This window comes from Phasianus colchicus, chromosome 8 (genome assembly GCF_987193195.1).
Source record: "Phasianus colchicus chromosome 8, bPhaCol1.hap1.1, whole genome shotgun sequence".
NCBI classification, from domain to species: domain Eukaryota; kingdom Metazoa; phylum Chordata; class Aves; order Galliformes; family Phasianidae; genus Phasianus; species Phasianus colchicus.
The window spans coordinates 13,570,998-13,590,700 of NC_143443.1; the positions used below are offsets into that span (position 1 = coordinate 13,570,998).

General features: G+C 42.5%; 1 protein-coding gene across 1 annotated transcript in view; it reads left to right on the forward strand.

Moving 5' to 3' along the window:
- Positions 1-3,411: 3,411 nt before the first annotated feature.
- Positions 3,412-19,703, forward strand: part of DLG5 (discs large MAGUK scaffold protein 5) — a 97,900-nt gene continuing 81,608 nt past the window's right edge. The window contains exon 1 of the mRNA XM_090144984.1: positions 3,412-4,311. Within this exon, the coding sequence (XP_090001110.1) occupies positions 4,008-4,311 (304 nt within the window). The 5' untranslated portion in view covers positions 3,412-4,007. The remainder of the gene's footprint in view (positions 4,312-19,703) is intronic.

Here is a 19,703-nt window from a genome sequence, read left to right on the forward strand (position 1 = left end):
TGAAAGCTGTGCTATGCTGCAGGAGCTTCAATCTCTTTTCAGATTCTAATTCAAATGTATGACACAATATTTCATTTCAGGAAACATGCTGAGTTTGCATACACAGGCATGATAATGATTGCAGAATAACAAAGGTGTACAGGCAATTACAGGAACAAACTCTTCTTGTCCTAAAGGTTGAATCCTGCTCCTGCTGTTCTTTACTCTGTGTTTAAAGTTCTTCTTTATACACACGTGTATGTATACATAAATATGTATACAATATACTTCCATTAATATTGTGAAATTTAATGGGATTCGATATACTGCACAGAGTTGAATGGAATAAAAAGAAAAATTGCCCTCAGTTGCATGACTGTGAATTGCTGAGACCTAATGCTTGTGTTGTGGGTGATGCTGTCCTTCTGACAGAAAATTCTGCAAGAGAAGGACTTAAAAGTTCTTTGCTGTCCTCAGTGTAAATCTACACAGGGAGGTTTCAGAGGGGCAGATTTACCAAGTAGACACCCATTTTAGTTTTTCAAACTCTATGTTTGAGTACTTTGCTTCTTCAGGGCAACACTAGTGTTCTATTTCTTTCTCAAAAAAAGATAAATAAATAAATTATAATATTAACCGAATTGCTGCTTTTTTATGATATCCTGTCCCCTAATGTTTCTCAAACTGCATAAGCAACTCAAGAATAAACAAATGCGGGAAGTGTTGCACATGTGGCTGGTATGACTAGTTGTTGGATCGCCTATTACAAGACACTGTTTCCACACCTTATATTTTAGCTTAACTTAATGATTTCAAAATAATCATTCTTCTAGTTCTGACTAAAAGTGCTGCTACCCTAACAACATCTCTGAAGGTCACAGCTTTTTTTTTCTGATGGCCAAAGCACACATCCCCACTAGTCTGGCTTCCAAAGATACAGCTTAGAAAATGTATTGATCTTTTCCTCTGTTAAGTTGTTTCGAATCCTATTTTATATAAACACACAGGCTGTCTTCTGGCAGAGCTTTTTATTACAGAGTATATTTTAATGAATATACTTTTTTAAACTTTCATTTTTCTTGTTTTAAACAAGAAAACAACAAACAAACAAACAGAAAAAAAAAAAACCAAAACCAACAAAAAACTGTGCTTGAGTTACCAAATCTTAGAAAATTCTTGAATATTCTGTGCAAGTAATAGACTTTGAGTTTCAATCAAAGATCTTTGGTTAACTTAAATCTAAGTTTGAAAATCTCTTCCATAGTTTATCTCAGAAAACTTGGCAGGGAAACCAGAGAGAGTTTTTCCCTTTCTTCTTGAGGACTTTGGAGGAGGCTTCCTTGAAAATTGATTTTGCTTCTTTGTTATCTTGGCAGTAGAGTTGTACACTCTGGGGTATTGTAACGATCCAACTCTTGTTCAATTCACATTGGCACAATAATTTTGCTCGTTTCATAGTTTGAGCCTTCAAATATAACACATATACCTATTCCATCAAGGGACGGAACACCTCCCCTGTCAGAACAGGCTGAGAGCTGGAGCAATTGAGCCTGGAGAAGGCTTCAAGGAGACCTGATAGCGGCCTTTAAGTATCTGATGGGAGGCTGTAAGAAAGAACAAAGACTCTTTAGCTTTTGTGATAGGACAAAAGGAAATGCTTTTAATCTAAAAAAGGGGAGATTTAGAATAGAAATATGGACCTAATTTTTTACAATAATCATAGAATCATAGAATGCCTAGGGCTAGAAAGGACCTCGAAGATAATCTCGTTCAAGACCCAGGTGCCGCATGCAGGGTTGCTGACTGCTAGAAGAACACAAGACCTGTGCCTGCACTGGCCTCACCCATGCGCTGCATTAACCTCTCTGGTGGCTCCATTCTGGATGGCTTCTGTTTCTTTTTGCAGAGTTGAAAACAAGCCATGTACACCAGCATTAATTAGTATTTCTGGAATGTACTATTGCTTTCCTGACTAACGTTTACCAAGTTTGTTGGAGAGAAATAGGCATTTTTTCAGATAAAATCAAATAGCCTCAGAATAATGCAGTTTGCAGGTATTACAACACCAGCTGTTAGCCAGTGTTGCAGAGCTCTGCATGTGTTGCCTATAAAAGTCTCACTAAGAAAAACACTGATGCGGATTTAGAAGAAAGGAATCCACAAAAGCATAACAAGGGATAAAACATGAAAAAAACTTGTTTCAACTTGTTTCAAACCCATAGCATACTAGCAAATATTGAGAGGCATTCCTTTGAATAATGACCTTCCAGGCAGGAAAAAATCCCCAAGTGCTTTCACGTTGTATTCCCAGTAAGAATTGTGCTGGATTTGGTATCACAGTTACACACAGAAACCAAGGCTGTTTACACATAAGTGAGACATCATCCTCATCTGTCGAACTGCATAATACAACTTGATACACAGCGTGGAACTTCGATGCTCTCAGTCAGTGAGCTCAGAGAAAACAGAACGAGCTCCCTGACTGCGGCTCTATGGACATTACACACAGCACTCAGATGTTGGCCCAGGGGTACCTTCAGGTCACCCAACTGCTACTGGATGTGATGGAGATGATACAATCACTCCTGCTGTGTCGTGAGTGCCGCTGTTATCTTTGTGTGCTTACCCAGTGAGGGTTTTTCAGATAAAATGTGAATTTCAGATTTAAGTAACCCTGCAGTCCGAGCCCTGGTTGTTTGGGGTTCAGTTGCTGTTCAGGACATGAACGCAGGCAGGCTGCTTGCCTTCAGCCACACGTTGTTACTCTTTTCATTTGCCAAATGATCACGTTCTGCAGCTGCTGAGAACAAGGCCATTTGTTTTCCATTGGTAAGTTAATAGTTGTTTGTTGAACGGCCAAAATCCCATTTAGGAGAAGATGAGACAGCACCCGTTTCTAATATGTACATCTTTTATTTGAAACTCTCATTTCTATAACTCCTAGTGGACAAAAATCCCAGCGGTCTGTCCGTATTGTGGCGTTTCCGTCAGATCAGACGAGTTTCGGAGTATCTGTTAGCACACCGTTCCCTCGGGACGGTGCCGGGACGGTGCCAGCCCCGAGCCCGCCAGCCCTGCCCGATGCGGGCCGCGCCGCCTTCAGGCCCCGCTCCCAGAGCCGCGCCTCCGGGAGATGGCGGTGCGCGCCCCGCCGCCGAGCAGCACCGCCCCGCGGGGCCTTTGTCTCGCCGCCGCCGCCGCCGCCGCCGCCGCCGCCGCTTAGGGGCCCGGGCTCGGTGCGGGATAAGCAGAGCCGGCGGGATGCCGGCCCCTTAAGTGATCTGATCTCCCCCTCGCCTTGAACACTGCCCTCACCGGGCCAGCCGGCCACCCCCACCGCAGCTCTCCCGCCGCCGAGGCTCGGGTCTTTCTCGGGGCCGCCCCGCCCGCGCCCCGCCTCCTTGCAGCCCCCCCGCGGCGGCCGGCGGGAGCCGCTGAGTGACGGGCGGAGCGCGGCCGGGGCAGAGGCCGTCGCGTTTCGCCGCCGGCAGCGGGAGGCGCGGAGCGGGCGGGCCGGGCCATGCGCCGCCGCGGCACCGTCTGGGCGCAGGCAGCCGCCGTGTGCGACCAATATGGCTGCGCGCTGCCGCGAATGAAAGGAGGCGCCTGGAGCTGAGGCCGTCTCCCCCCACCCCTCCTCGCCCCGCGGCCTGCAGTGAGAGCAGGAGAGAAGTTGGCTGAGCCGCCCCGCGGGGTGGGGGGCGCCGGCTGGCGGCGGCGGTAGAGAGGAGGAGGAGGAGGAGGAGGAGAAGTTGTTTGGCCGCCGGGAAGGCGGAAAGGAGAGCGCGGCGCCGGCTGAGGAGGACGAGGAGCAGCCCCGCGGCGGGCTCTTCCCCCGCGAGCGCCCGAGGGGAGAGCGGCGGTCGGCAGCCCGCGGCGGGAGGAGGAGGCGAGGAGGCGCGGGGCGGCCCGGCCCCGGGTCGGAGTCGTGCGGCGGCCGGCGGCGGCGCCTCCCCCTCGACCCGCGCGTCCCCGGGGGCGGCGGCCGCCCGGTGGGGCCGGGGGCCGAAGTTTGGCCGTCGGCGACCATGGAGCCGAAGCACAAGGAGCTGCTCGCGCAGTGCCGGCAGAGCCTGGCGCAGGCCATGACCGAGGTGGACAAGGTGGTGGAGCTGCTGGAGGCCGCCGGCGCTCTCGGTCCCCGCGACCTGCGCGACCTGGAGGCGGCGGGCGGCGGCAAGGCCGAGCTGCTGATCGCCCTGCTGCTGGCTAAGGAGCGGGACCACTTCCAGGACCTGCGGGTGGCCCTGGAGAAGACGCAGCCCCACCTGCTCTCCATCCTCTACCTGAACGGCGTGGCGGGGGCGCCGGCGGCGGCGGAGGAGACGGCCGGTGAGCGGGGAGGGGGGCGCGGGGCGGCGGCGTGGGGAGGGCGGAGGGGAGCGGCTGCACCCGCCCAACCCCGCCGGGCAGGGAGCGGCCGCGCGGCGCGGGCCCCCCGGGCCGCCTTCCTCGGAGCGGGGCGGAGCGGGACGAGCGCGGGGGTCCCGGCTCCGCCGCAGCCCGCCGGCTTTTCCGGGGGAAACGGGGCTGCCGCGCTCGCGTTCGGGCTCTCGGTGTTTGTTTTCTGCTCTCTTCCTCCTTTCTCTTCTGGGCACTGCGCTGCCGCTTGTTCCCCGAAGTACGGCGGATGCTATACTTCCAGCCGCTTTATCCGAGCAGCGTCTCGGTCCCCGCCGGACCCCGCCGCTGGGACGGGCCGGAGCCGAGCCTCGGCACCCGCCCGGGCCGCCGCTTCGCTGGCCCCGCCACCGCGTTCCTGCGGGAGAGCTCGGGGAGGCGCGTGCTCAGCGCTCGGATAAATGTTGTAACTGCTTTTCTTCCCATGAATGTGGGCTTGTTTGGGGCCGTGCTGCTGTAGCACTCGGCTGCGGTTAGAACAGAAAAGCAATTGATAGAGCTGCAAATCACGGTGAGAATTGCAGTGCAGACCTTCTGAAGTTTGTCTTTGACCCAGAGGTGTTCCTTTCTTCCTGCTCTCCAAGTCAGAATCTAGTTCAAAAAGAAAAAAAAAAAGGTTTAGTGGTAATCCTCGAGGCCTTGGAAGTGGAGCTGTGTTTCTAGATAAGAAATACTTTGGTTGGAATAAATGTAGGTGAAGAGCAGGCAGTTGTGTGCGATTGGTATGTAAGCATTCTCTTGCCTACATCAAGCTGACTGATGAAGAATGTGTAGTTGTTTTTGTTATTGTGGGGTTTGGGAGTTGCTCAGTAAGTACCCATTTACGTAGTTTCCTGACTCCTATACCTCTTCTTCAGGAGAATCATAGAGCAGCATAGTTTAGAAAGGACCTTAGAGATCATCTAGCTCCCACTCCCTTGTTGTGGGCAAGGCTGCCAACCACTAGATCAGGCTGCCCAGGATCCTATCCAACCTGGCCTTGAATGCCTCCAGAGGTAGAGCACTCACAACTCTCTGGGCAACTCGTTCCAGTGTGTCACCACTCTGAGTAAAAAGTTTCTTCCTAACATCTACCCTAATGCTTTTAGTTTAAAGCCTTTGTACTATCGCTACCGGAGCCTTCAAGAACTGGAAAGCCCCACTGAGGTCTCCCCAGAGCATTCTCTTCTCCAGGCTAAACAAACCAAACTCCCTCAAACTTTCTTCATAGGAGAGGTCTTTTGATCATCATTGTGGCCCTATTCTGGACCTACTTCAACACCTCTGCATCCTTCTTGTGTTGGGGGCCCCAGGATTGGACATAGTACTCTGGATGGGGCCTTACAAGGCAGAATAGAGGGAGACAATTCTCTTCCTCTCTCTGCTAGTACCCATCTTTTGTTATAGCCCAAGGATACTGTTGGCCTTCTGGGCTGCAAGAGCATGCTGTTGGCTTATGTCCAGCTTCTTATCCATCAGGACCCCAAGTCCTTCTCCGCAGGGTTACTCTTAATGAGTTGTTCTCCCAGTCTTTAATTTTATCTGGGATTGTCTCAACCCAAGTGCAGTGCCTTGCACTTGGCCTTGTTAAATCTCAATAGCTTCTCATGCGCCCCATTTGAGCATGTCCAGGTCCCTCTGGATGGCATTCCTTCCTTCCTTTTGCATCAACTACACTCAGCTTAGCGTCGTCAGCAAACTTGCTGAGGGTACACTCGTTTCCACTGTCTGTGTTATTGATAAAGGTGTTGAGAAGTACCGGTCTCAAGATGGACCCCAGAGGGGAGACCACGTGTGACCTGCCTTCACCTGGACATAGAGCCATAGCTAGCAACCTTCTGGCTAGGACCATCCAACCAATTCTTTATCCACTTAATAGTCCAGCCTTCAAATCTTTCTCTCTTATTTGGAGATAAGGATATGATGTGGGACTAAGTCAAAGGCCTTGTGCAAGTCCAGGTAGATTATATCATTTGCTCTTCCTTTCTCCATTGGTGCCATCAGTCCACTGTAGAAGGCCATTGGAATGTTCTGACATGATCTGCCCTTGGTGAGGGCATGCGGGCTGTCTCTGATCACCATCTTGTCTCACCTGTGCCTTAACATAGCTTTGAGGAGGATCTGCTCCATGATCTTCCCAAGCACAGACCTGAGGCTCATCGGCCTGCAGTTCCCTGGATTTTCCTTCCTCCCTTTCTTGAATATGGAAATGATATTTCCCTGTTCCAGTCTCTGGAGATGACTTCTGACTGCTGAAACACCAAAATGTGTATCTGAGGGTCTTACATTTTGTTGTATATCCCTGTGTTATGGTGTACAGCTGTTTTTAATGAGTATATGCCAGGACCTTACAGGACAGGGGGAAATGGATGGAACAATAGATCTCAGCACTTCCAGTGTATGTGATCTGACATCAGAGGATGGTGAGTATAGTACCGGCTTTTGGAAATGGGATCTATGATGTTTCTGTATGATTAGATTAATGCTTGGCCCTATCTTGTTGGGAACATATATTAATGGCACTGGGTTACCAGTATTCCTCAGCCTTAAAAGCAAAGCTGTAAAACACGAATGGCATGAAAAATGCAACACACATTGTGTGTAATAATACTTAGTTCTAAAATGAAAGAATTACAGAATATCTCACAACACTGAGTGCACAAGAAAAGTGTAGCCTGTTTGGCAAAGTGAACTGTATCCTCCTTGTCTGAACCCAATCCTGAGGATCATCTGTGTTCCATCCACATTTGTGTGGGGAAGGATGTTCCCCTGACACAGTGGTTTTCATTGCTACTGGTAAATGAAAACAAAAAGAGCCTACTTGAAGCGTTAAGTTTTTGTTTGCCTTGTGATGGACATGTCTACAAATGAGTGTGTGGGAGGCTGCTAGTAGTGAGCTGCCCTCACATGTGGAGGTGGGGGACCTGAGCTCTCTGAGGCTATTCTGTATGCTCCAGCTGGACTGCTCAGAGCAGGTCTCATTGTAACAGGTCAGAACTACTTGTGCCTGCTGAATGCCTCCAGAAAATCTCAGCCTTTGCTGACTTTGTTCTGAGTGTGCTATGCAAAAGGTTAATGTGTGAGGGTAGCTGTGGTGGAAAGGTTCGTGTTGGAACCTGTGTGCAGGTGTAACTGGACCTATCCTCCGTTCTTCCTTAGGAAGTCTGACTGCCTGGCTGCCTTTTGCTGCCTGCATGGGGTTTTCACTCCCTGTCACTGTAGGTGCTGAAGGCAGATAGGCCCAGCTGCTTTTTGCTCTTTGGGTGCTGCATCAAGCTTTATGTATGGAAGTAGGGATTCTGTATCTAAAATACTTGAGAGAGATGATCTTCTGCATTGCGTATTACCTACAAGGAGGAAAAAAAAAAAAAAAGAAACCACCAAAGAAGCCTCCCAAGTATCTCCTTTAATTTAACCTATCTGACTTTTAGAATTACCGTTAGTATCTGAAAAATGCCAAGTTACACCAAGGCAGGCTCATACTCTTGTATGAATGACATCTACTGAATGCTTGTTGTAGGTGAAAATTAAAAGTGATCAATAACTTGTTGCACAATTAATTGGTGATTCCTTCTTCCTAGCTGATGTTGTGAGGGAAGTGGGAAGGCAGTTAGCAAGGTCCTTTTGTTTGAGATTGTAGAGTTCACAGACAGACGGTGCTGAAAGAGTGGTTCTCCCTCCATTTCAGTGTATGCAACCTCACTTGTGTTTTCCCTGTATTTTTCATTTGCAGAATAACTTTGTATTTTCTTCTGTCTCATTTTAAATATAACCTTTTGAATTTCAGTGATAATATGTAAACTGTGCTGGAAATGCAGGCTGTTGTTTACACCAGCAGTTCTTGTGGCTGACTGGACAATGTAGTACTGACACTTTTATAGGTATTTATCTGCACAACAGAAAGGAAGTCAACAGCTGTTCAGATAGCTACAGGGACTGAACTGGAGTCCTAGTAGCTACTGTGAGCTTTTAGCATGGGTAACTGTGCTTATGCTTCAAGGAGCTTTCTTGATAGAATTTTCCCTGTTTCGGTCTCCATTTAGATACGTTTGTTCTTCAGAATAGTTCCTATATGCTTCTGTTAAATGTATCTTTCCAAGCTTGCTTTGTTTCTAATTCAAGAATACTCTACTTACCAGTGTTTGTAAACAAAATGGATGAGAAAGCTGCCTTCTGTCAAAGTAAAAAGAAGGCACCATTTGCTCTGTTCTCCTTAGTCATGTCTGGAGGTGGCATTCAGTCCTTCCTTGAGTGATACCTTTGGTTATAACCATGCGTTCCTGCGTAAATGTTTCTGTGAGAAATCGTCTCTGTCCATGTGTAAGTGAATGTTCTCCTGATTTAAAATCTCCCAGTCCTTCACACAGGGATTAGTTCTTTTTTTTTATGTAGTGTGCCAATTGCTTTTTCTTGTTTATTTTGGTTTACTAATGGATTATTGTTTATTTACCTCTATCCCATATGAGAAGTCCTATATTCTGACAGTCAAATATATCCTTCCTGACATGGAGTTTAAAGACTTCCATAAGTTTCTTATATCTTAGATCTCATGCTAGACCAGTCGTCTTTGACACTGACGTGAAGAACGTTTTTTAACTTAGAACATGACCAAGAACAGAATGAAAGATATTTCTTTATGATGTGTACTTGACTAGGGTCAAGAAAGACCCTCTAAGAAAGGTCTTGAAAGGGACATGAAGGAAAGAAGGAAGATGTTTGAAAACTGAATAGTTTCCTTCTATTGTTTTATGAGGCTTATTTTTTTCCTAACTCTGGTCAGGGATTGAATGTTAATTTCTAGTCCAGAAAATAAATGTGTGGGCATTTTATTAGAATAGAAAAAAGTAGGAGTAGGAAAAAGGCCAGGAACTGCTTCTCCAGGTGTTCATTTTTTTTTAAGCGTGTTGATTCAGACAGAATTAATTTGAAGTCACAGATGACTTTTAAATATTGCAGTATTGCAGCAGTCTTTGAGTGCATGTAAAAAGAAAAGACCAGCTGCCTCTTGTGTGTCAGCAGTTAGGAGATGGAAGGCTAAGACCCAGCTCTTGTGCTTCTTGCCTCTGAGCTGCCAGTACACAAGAAATTGGACTGTGCCCAAGATGCTGAGAGCAGAACAGCTGGTGGTTGGTTCTGGGCTCTCTGCATTTTGCCCCTTCCCTGATCTCCCAGAATGTTGCCCTGTAACAGAGGAGCCAGTGAGTGGCCAAGAGGCTGTGTGGAAGAAGGCTGTGAAGTATGGAGACAGGTGATGTTGTCCTGTAGGAATGAGAAGAGGGAAGCTTGGGAGAGTAGGGGCCAGGGTAGAGGAGCATGATTGTAGAAGTGTTTGGAGAAGATGAAAAGTAATGTTGGAATTGTACATTCTCTAGGAAAAAGGGAAATGAGAATGAAGAGAAATTGTAAAAGTATAATTTTCTGATTCAAGGACTGAAGAGGCAATTTTGCAATTAAGCTCAATTTATATTCTCTTCCAGTGCTGCAAACTGAAGAGTGGCAGAAGTAGAGCATACAGTATGCTTGGTTATGTCAGACTTGTTATTAGTTCTTATGGTCTCCTCTCAAGCCCTGAAACAGGACTGACTTTTTTAAAAATGGTGCAGATAAAAAGTGAGTGGTGTTCAGAAGTCACTTACATTGGGAGAAGTACAGGTCTCTGACAGTGATAAGCAGTAATTAAACTTGCAAAAATACCCAGTACTTGTTTCACAGTACATGTGTCTTCTGATGACCTCAATTACACAGTATCCCTTCCAAGTATCAGGCTAACAAATACAAGAAGCTTCCAGCAAGTGTTCAGGGGGGTAATTCCCGACAAAAAACAGTGGGTGGAAGTGATCTTTTACTCCCAAAGAAGGAAATGTGTATTTAGTAGTTCACAACTCCCAAGAGTGATGGTTCTCAATTATATTTTTGCTGTGCTCAGAGGAGAAGGAAAAGAAAACTGGTTACAGTAAACTCATGTGGCCACTGTTTTCAGTTGTGTAAAATGAATAATAATTTTGGGGGTATCGGTGCCTACAGTTATTGAGCAGTTTTGGACATAAACAAGTCTTACTGTCTTACGGTTGCTGTGAGGTTTTTTTGTTTGTTTTTTTTTAGACCTCTGGTCTAGATAGCAAAGACCACAGCTGCCATATGGAAGTGACTGGTCTTCTCAGGTTTAAACAGTCTGCAATTTGAGTTTTCTTTTTTCCCCTGTTTTGCATACTTCTACCACTTCCTATTTTTTTTCCCCCTCTTCCTACTCCACCTTTATTTCCTTCAACTTGCTCCTTATCTTTCCTTACCTATTAACTCTTATTCCATTCAGTCATAATTCCAATTTCCATTATTATTTTATAGCACAATTCCTTATTCAAAAGATGCCGGTATGTTATGGTGGATTCCTTCCTTCTATTTTACACTTCTTTACAGCAGAGCCTCTTATATCATAAAATCTCAGGTGAGACATTTTTCAGAGCTGTTCAGCGCCCTGCACATTTTGGATGTCTCAGTGTGAGGCAATCTGTTTTTGTTGTTTGTTTTTTTTTAATATAAGAGCAATCTTGAAATGCTGTATTTATAGTAAAATTGATCTAGATAGCAAAACATGTTGGCCCAAATAACTTTGTATGAATAGAGCTGTAGTAATAAAGTTGAGGCTTTATTACATTTATATCTAGGCTTCAATGACTTTCTTCATTATTCTGTGTAATCGGTGCTGAAACATTATTTATGACCCTCAAGATGCAGGTCATTAGCTGTCTTTTAGTAAGAAGTATTGATTTAGAACTGAATCATCGTGGAAACATTGCGCTGAGCTTCGACTTAAGGTTATCCAACACTTCTCTTGTATAAGCTTAAAAGAATGGTACTGTCCTATGGAGAGCCTAAAACTGTTACTACATCCTCAACTTTAGAGCCCTACAATACCACAAGGAACGTGTTTGGAGATTCTCAGTGTAATTCTGACATACTACTAATTCTTGTCAGTGTTTGGCAGAGCTGGTAGTATGTTGAAGGAGGCCCACAGCACTACAGCACAGAAACCAGTTCAAAATACCTTGTGTCCAGTGTTTGCTGTGCTATGGGTGTGTTTGTATACTTACCGTGGGTTGTGTTGCATCAGCAGTTGTCCTGATGGTAACAGGTGGTACAGCAGCTTCTACTGTTGTGACTAACAAGTAAGATGAAGTTTCAGATCTCCTTCTGTAAGCTGCTGTGCAAATGGAACTCAGTCTGTACAGGACAATGTTTGCAGACTTGAAAAACATGCTGGTAGATTGGGTCCCTGGAATCCCTGGGTTTTGCAGAATCTGGCAGAAGTACTTGGCCACTTGGGCCGAATACATAAGGCTATTTTTCTTGATGATGAGTGGCTGTTGGGCAATAAAGAAAAACTCATTATAACTCAAAGGCCCTTCTTACTCAGCTGATGTCAGAGAAAGCAAAGAGCTGGCAGTCACCTTCCCCATCAGTTGCTGAATTCTCCAGTTTCACAATTCTGGGCTGAACTGTTCACAGCATTGATTAGCTTGTTCTGGATTGCTGCTGTTAGTATTTTAGAAGAATCTTTTTTTTAGTTATCGACTGAAAAGTTAGTTTTAATTGTATGCAATATGACCCAGTTCAGGAGCTTTCCAGGCATACAGCTGAGCCTGTAGCTGGGGAAACAAGTCCAGAGGGAATGTAAAAACTGTATTTCAGCTTGTGAAGCTGAGCAGGAAGAGGGTTGAGGAAGAAGGGACAGATGATACAGGCTGGTGTGACACAGACTAAGAATTGCCTTTTTGCAGGCTTCTTATGTAAATGACAGTTTATGTGTTCAGAAATGTACAGAAAAATATTTTGTTAATAAACATAAACTCTTCTTGTAACTATTCACAGTCATCACAACCACTTTCATACCTCATTTCCCCTTTTGCCTTAGCTTTTTTTTGTACCTGAATGTAATGCTGATTCATGAAAATACTTACTACTAATGTGCTTGCCTTCTAGCATACGAGTAATTCCTGTCTATATGTGTATAATCAATGAAAATTATATAAAGGAATATTATATAATTTAATAATATTGAGATGTTATAATAATGAAATAAGCAAGAGAGTTAGGCACAGCGAGACAAAGAGAATAAATAGGAGGCTTATCCGTGTTGTGGGCTTGCTCAGGAAACTCCAGTGGACTGGATCTTCCAAAGAGAGATCCTTCCCCACTGGTAGTCAGCTCTTAAATGGGTCTAGGAGAGGTGGAGCCAGGCTCCACCCCTTCCTGCAGCACAGGTGAATTGCTTTCACCTGTGCTCCCAGGGCTGACTCATTGCTCACCTCAGGTGATCAATCAGAGGTTCAGGCCATGACTCAGCAGCTCCCATACAATATGCATCAAGTTGGACATGTGCAACTGTTGGCAGGACTTGGGCCTTGTATGCTAAGTTGTGTGGATTAGGTGATGTCTTTGGTCAAGTATCAGTCATACAGTTGAGCCTCAGTAAATATCGCTGATAGCTGCTTGCTTTTCAGCAGTACTCAAAATTGAGTTTGGGCTGCAAAATTTTTCTTGAGGCTTATTCTAAAATGTAGTTGAAATTCTGGACTTGCTCTGTGCAGGCAAGCTACATCCTGTTGATGTCGGTGCAACAAAACCTTGGCTTTTTGAGTGTATTCTTTCACTTTGAGGCAGGCTGGCTGGCAGGTGTGTGTGTACAGTTTTTTTTCTAAAAGCTTTAGAACTTACAGAATGAGGGAAACAAAACTGATGCAGTAAACATCAAAATTACCAAACAGAGCTGCTAAATTGTTCATGTGTTGTTTTAATTAGCATGAAGCTATGCGTATTCCTTTTTGTTATTGGTAGCTTTCTCCTGTTGTGTGCTTTCATGAAAAATAAATTTGAGAAGAGATCTGAGGTTCGTAGTTGTGCCATGTGATCTTGCTCTTTTCGAGCACTTAATTTTAGATCTTCCTCGTAATCCTCTTGCTGAAGGCAGTGTTGGTTGAGATGTCAATAGCTCTTCAACCAGAAGTCAGCAGGAAATGGAGGTGGTTTTAATGACTCCTTTCTTTGAGGACAGTTTACTTCTGTAGCTTAAGTACTCTTTAATACTTCTTGAATGATCTTGTGAGTGCTTGGAATGATTTTTAAGGTTGTCTTCCTATTTAGATCGCAGTGATCTGGCTTTCAAGTGGTGTGGGAATAAGCACAGTGATGAGATCAGACCATCTAAAGGTTTTCTTTGAGTCCATATGTAACACCACAATGAAAACATTTGGATATTAACTTCATTTCTTAATCTTTAAAATCATCATGAATAACTTTCTGGGTTGATTTTTCTTTTTCGTCTTTTGAATACTTTTATGAGAAAGTAATACTATTTGAGAGCTTGCTTAAATTGTACTCAAAGATGGGTCCTTGTTCATTTTTAACAATTTCTTTCTCAGTTTCTTTAAGGACATTTGGCTTATGTGGGTGTGTTTGAAAAAGAAAACAAAATGCTTGAGTCTTATGCAAAAACAAACAAATCTTATTTGTAGGCTTCTATTTGTAATTCATTAACTGACTTGTCAGCTGATTCACGAGCTGCTTCATCATATAGTTCTTCAGTTATGCTAGGCTCTGAGTGAGCTCTGTAGGTGCAACCTGAATTTTGGAAATAGTTGTTTTTTAAAAACAAAACTCTAAATCCACTCGGAATTACAAAATACTTCTCTTGAGGAGAGAATTTGCTGATTTAAAATGGCTTTACCTTAAAATGTTGTTTGGTAGGTTTTCTTTCTAACAGAAATGAGTATTTAAAAAAAAAAAAAAAAAAAAAAACAAAAACTTCATGCACCCGTGGTGGTGGTCCTTGGGTTGCTCAGCCAGCCTGTTTTGTTCCTTGTTTGTTTAGATCTGCCGCAGCAGCTTTTCTTTGCTCTGTCTGTGCATAGGCAGATTTTGCTTTTTTTTTTTTTTCCTTTGCTGGAGTAATGTTTCGAAGGCTTCTGATTGCTGCTAGGAGTGGGTACTTTCTCTAAGGTGTGTTGACTACTTCTTTAGGTTAAGGGTCAGATTAGTCAGACTTAATGGGGAAAAATCCACAAGCCTGTTGAGCATCACGAGGCTGGCTTAGGTATAGAGTGCAGAACATGACCTTTGAGATACTTAGTGAGCTATTTTTCTAAAACACTGGCCTTGAAAAGTGTAGGCCAGCATTTTGGTATATGCTACATGAGCTCACTGTACCAATCTATTCATCTGTTGTTACCCTGGGTTATGAGCCTCATTTATTCTACTGGCATTTTATACTGCATAGTCTGGAGAAGGCAGTGGGCTGTGTGGCAGCATGTGGCAGAGCAGTGCTTTGGCTGAGCAGGATGCTCCTTGGTAACACTGACAAGCAGTTTCAAATGCTTTCAGAGATATTTCCTGCCTCTGGTTTTCAGATTCTGGTAGAATATCAGTAGTATTGGTATTAATATGAAAATGAGTCAGGCAAGTCTGACATCCCTATTCTGTTAGGCCACAACCTGTGTGCAATTTGTACCAGAACTGGGAGAAAATCTTGCGTAAAGTTGAGGCCATTTTTCTGTCTCTGGCTGTGTTGAACTTTGGTTGATACACTGTGCGTACGTGACTTGTATTTCTCGGAGTGTTCCATCAGTGCATTATAGGACAGGACCTCAGAAAGAAATTGGCCAAACATAGGAGAGGCAGAGAGATTTCATTATGTATCCTGTCTGTATTTGCTTATATGAGAACACATAAATTTTGTTTTCATTGTTTCTCTTGTGGGTTTCTTTGTTCAAAATCAGAGATGGTTGTGTTGGTATCCCGGCTTATGATGACTTATTTCGTATATACTGCATCTGGTAGAATTGTGTCACGTTCAATTAACTGTTCTATTTTGGTTGTAGATAGCTAGTTAACAAAAGAGAGCTGGAAGGAGGGGTTGGGTGAAATACTTACCAGATAGGGATGAAGTTACAGTTTGTGAGAGAATAAATTTGCTGTGGTTAGGGCTTAATTTTGGGAAATAATTCCCTACTTTTTACATTAGTCAGAGAGGGTGACTTTGGATCTTACGTGCTTTAAGATTCCTAACCCTGCAGATAAGGTTGTGAGACTGTGGCCTTTAGATTTAATTTTTATTAATATCAAATTTTGAATAATATTAGCTCTCTGTGTAAAACTATTGTTCTGAGCATTTGTAAATAAAGGTAAAAAAAAAAAAAAATGTGGTGGGTTAGGAATGTAGAACAAAACATTTGTGTCTTTTGCTGTTAAACTGCAAGATGTGCCAGTGGCAGGCTTTTCTGGAAATGATTTTTGATAGTTTTTAAGAAATGAACTTGTTCTCTGATTTTCTTTATTATTATTATTTTTTTTCTGTTATGTGGGACAGAAATGATGTACGGGAGTCAGTTTTTCTGTTCCAGCAGTTTCTTAGTAAATGAGTATATCTGCAGCCTTCAGGACATAATGCTCTGACTTGTTGAAAAACCTGTTAGTATTACAGGTCTTACTTAAAAGCTTTTTTCTTTTTTTAAACTCACTTCAAAGGAAGAGCTTTGTATGTTTATTTATTTATTTATTTATTATTAATCTTTGCTTTATATCAGGTTGGATATATTTGCATCATTCTTTGTGAACAGGAATTATCCAAGACTAGTTTTCATTAAGCATGGATTAATCTGCATGATGAAAATAATGAAATGTGTATATAGTTTCTCCAATATTTTTCCGAGATCAACAAGAAAGTTTAAATAAATTAACTTTGTGTCCTTGACCATTTTATTCTGTTTACATCAGACGCAGTGCATATCTGCATTTTTTTACTAGAAATAGCATTGCGAGGAAGAGCTGTTAACTGTGTTTTCTTCTAGATAGCTCTGTGTTCATTAAGAGCATCATTGAATATGAACCTGATAGTGCTTCAGCTAAGACTGCTCATTTCATGGTAGTACAAAAACAATTTCAGCCTCAAAAAATAGCTTTTTAGAGAGAGCTTTTCTTTTCTGACTGCCTTCTTTATAATTTTGTTTCAGCTGTTTTGTGGATGGAGGAAAAAGAAGAGTAACCTTACAGCAGAATAAGCCTTTAGCAGGGCTGTGCTCAGTTGGTTCATTGGCCACCTGCAATTCCAAGCTGGGTTACATGGAGCTTTTTGCAAAAGGTGTCCTATTGTGCTGTTTCATACAGACTGTTTTCCCTTTCACCCCATGGTATGTTGAAACAGAACAACCAGCATTACTGATGCAAACTTCTCTGCCTCTCTAAACTTCTCCTTTCTAAAGATGGGAATCTTTAGAAGTTAAGGGCAGATGTGCTTTCAAAGCAAGATATGAATGATGTATTATTAAGTGTGAGACAACCCACTGTAAGAACTCCTATACATGAGGAATACAGGTAGTTTCGTAAAGAGAAAAGATAGATCATAGGCAGTTATATCAGCTTGCTTAAGCCTCTTGCAGAGCCTCTTCTTTCGACTTGGGCTGGGTGATAGGATTTATCACTGTTCTCAGCTGCCTTCTGACTGAGCATTGCAGGAACTCTGAGCTGAGGAGAGCAGGCAGCAGGGCTTGATGATCTCCACAGCTCAGGTAGGATAACAGCAGTAAAATTGTTAGTGCAGATTTACTTATCTTTGCTGCTGCTTTTATATGTAGAAATAATTTGCATAAGATGAAAGAATGTGAATTGACCGTATGTGCAAAGGCAGTGTCTTCTACTGTGTTCAGGTGCTACTTGCAAATGAAGTGGAAATGTTAAAATTTTAAATATGCTGTTTTCAAACACCAATCAGAAAGTGCTCATGGTCTTGCAGTTAATGGAAAAAGTCAAACTCAGTGTCATGTCTCTTGCTATTAGATGTTGCTGTTGAATGTTCAGTGTTTGTGCTGTAAGAAAATGGGAAATTATATAAGTATAGTTCCAATTACAGTTGCTATATTGTGTTTAGACATTAGATTACAAATATATTCCTTGAGACTTGAGTGTCATTTTACTTTTCTGAGAAAAGTTTATTCTTAGATGAAACTAAAACTGACATAAATGGCTGGGGTTTTTGTTGGTGGTGGTGGTTGTTTTTTTTTTTGGTTTTTTTTTTTTGTTTTTTTTTTGTTTTTTTTTTTTGTTTTTTTTTTTTGTTTTTTTTTTTTTTACAAATGCTTGCTTGAAAAACCAGTATCACATTGGAAGGCTTTTGGAGAAGATTTGTCATTCAGAGGGTACTAATTTTTGAATGTGAAGGTCTGTGGCATACTAGATTGTGCCTTAAAAAGACACAAACTGTCAAGTTGCACTGTATTTTTTTTAGAGTTGTATTTTTCAACACCTAATCTCAGTTCACAGGTTCAGAATTGTGGTAAAACGTGGTTTTACGGTTGAGGAGGCAGCAAAGGGAGGTCAACCCTGAAAGACATAAGCAAGGCTAGAAGATCTGCTCCAGTGCTCTATTAGATGGTGCAGCCTGCAGAAAAATGACTATTTTCAAAACTGCTGCCTTAAAATGTGTGTTGTAAACTAAAGCTAATATTTAAGTGCTGTGACAGTATCACAGCATCTGAATCTTCCTAGCACACTTCCACAGAAATAGCCTCCTCCCCAGTGCAAAGAAGATACAGAGAAAAGCCTGCAGCCTCTCCCTCTGGCTTACTGCTGATGGACTTTGTAATTACATGAGTAACTTCATCTGCAGCCTGCTTTGCTAGAGGTTGGATTTAAGATTAATTGTGTGACGGAGGATCCTGGCTTACAGCTATATCTTAATTAGAATTCAGAATCCACTTTACATTAAAAAAAAAAAAAATCTTAAAACTCTTTTCTGAAAGAACACTGATTATAGGGCAAATGAAAATGTTTTGATCTTTCTTTTCTTGTAATTTGGGAATATCTTGAATATATTATAAATATATTCCCATGCCATAGGGTTATTTTTTCTCTTTTCATCTTGTTCTCTGCTTCCATCATCTTGCTCATTCTTCTTTGCCTTTATAATTGGAAGGAAAAAGCAAGTAGAAGAGAGTGACTTGTCTGTTCACAGTAACATTTCAAAGATTACTGAGTGCTATGAAAAAGTACTGCTTTTCTTAGTTTTGAAATTTACTACTGTTGAATATAACTGTGCCATTGATATGTATGTACTAAATGCCTTGGAAGTGAGTGCAAAACAGCTTATTGTTGATAACCAACACTTTTCTGAAAAGTATGCCATTTTTTCAGAAATGAGTTTGAAGGCTTAACTATGATTGTAAGATTGTTCTTTCAAGTTTCAGATTCCGGTGGTGTCCTGGCTGAAATTAGTCAGCTTCTAAAAGCTAGGATTTGGAAGTATTTAGTTGAATGCGTGGGAATTATTATTTACTACATTTTGAGAACTCTTAGGGAACAGTCTTGTTAAGAATGAGAAGGATGTGATAGAGAAATTGTGTGTTTCAACGACTTAGCTAAGAGGAAAAGAAAAGGGAAGATGCACATTCTTTTTTATAGCATTTAATTTAATCTGAAGTGCTACAATATAACTTCCAAACTGTTTTGTTTTTTCTACTAAAATAAAATACTTGGGACCCCAGAGGTTTTCTTCAGGAGAAGTAGATTTGAGTAAGATAACCTTAAAAATTAGGGGAAAGTCCTAAAGCCCTTCCTTAAATGCCAGCATATTAAAGATTCAGTGTGGTACAGCAAGGTGCATAAGTGTATGCTGCTCGTAAGCAAAAGAGCGCTTTCCCTCTTGGGTTTTATAATGATTTTACTGTTTGCTTGAGTTAGTGTTAGGGTCATACTTAATAATCTTGTCAAACCAGGGTCTGACTTACTCATACGATTTGCAAATAAAATTTACTTTCTTATAGTGTTGCTTGTATTCCAGTTTTTCAAGCAACATTTGGAAATTAAATACCCTAACTTCATCACTCTTATCTCAGACAGGAGAATGCTCTTAATGTTGAAGCAAATGCTGAACTAAAGGAAGAACACCAAAACCCTTTTTCAGACCTCTGTATATTTATTTGAACCTTTTTATTAAGTGAAACAGGGTGTAATAGAAAAGTTCCCTTAAAAATTGGAAAAATAAAGTTTCTTTTTATCCATGGCAAAGTGTACATTTTGGCAAATGAGAAATTATGCAACTTGTATATGGATTGTAAATATTATCAGCTTTGTTTTCCAGTCTATTTTTTTAAGCAATTCATCACACCAAGATCTCATACATTTCTTCTCTTGGCAGTAATCTACCTAAAGTCTGTTGTCTTCCACAGGAGGAAAACAAAGCCAAGCAATTCCTTTGTTTATGATGTGTTGGAGCTGGCCAGAGGTAGTCTCTGAATCTTCCAGGATTGCCAGCCATAAAACTCTCTTCAATATGTGACTGTTCAGAGTTGTTGACT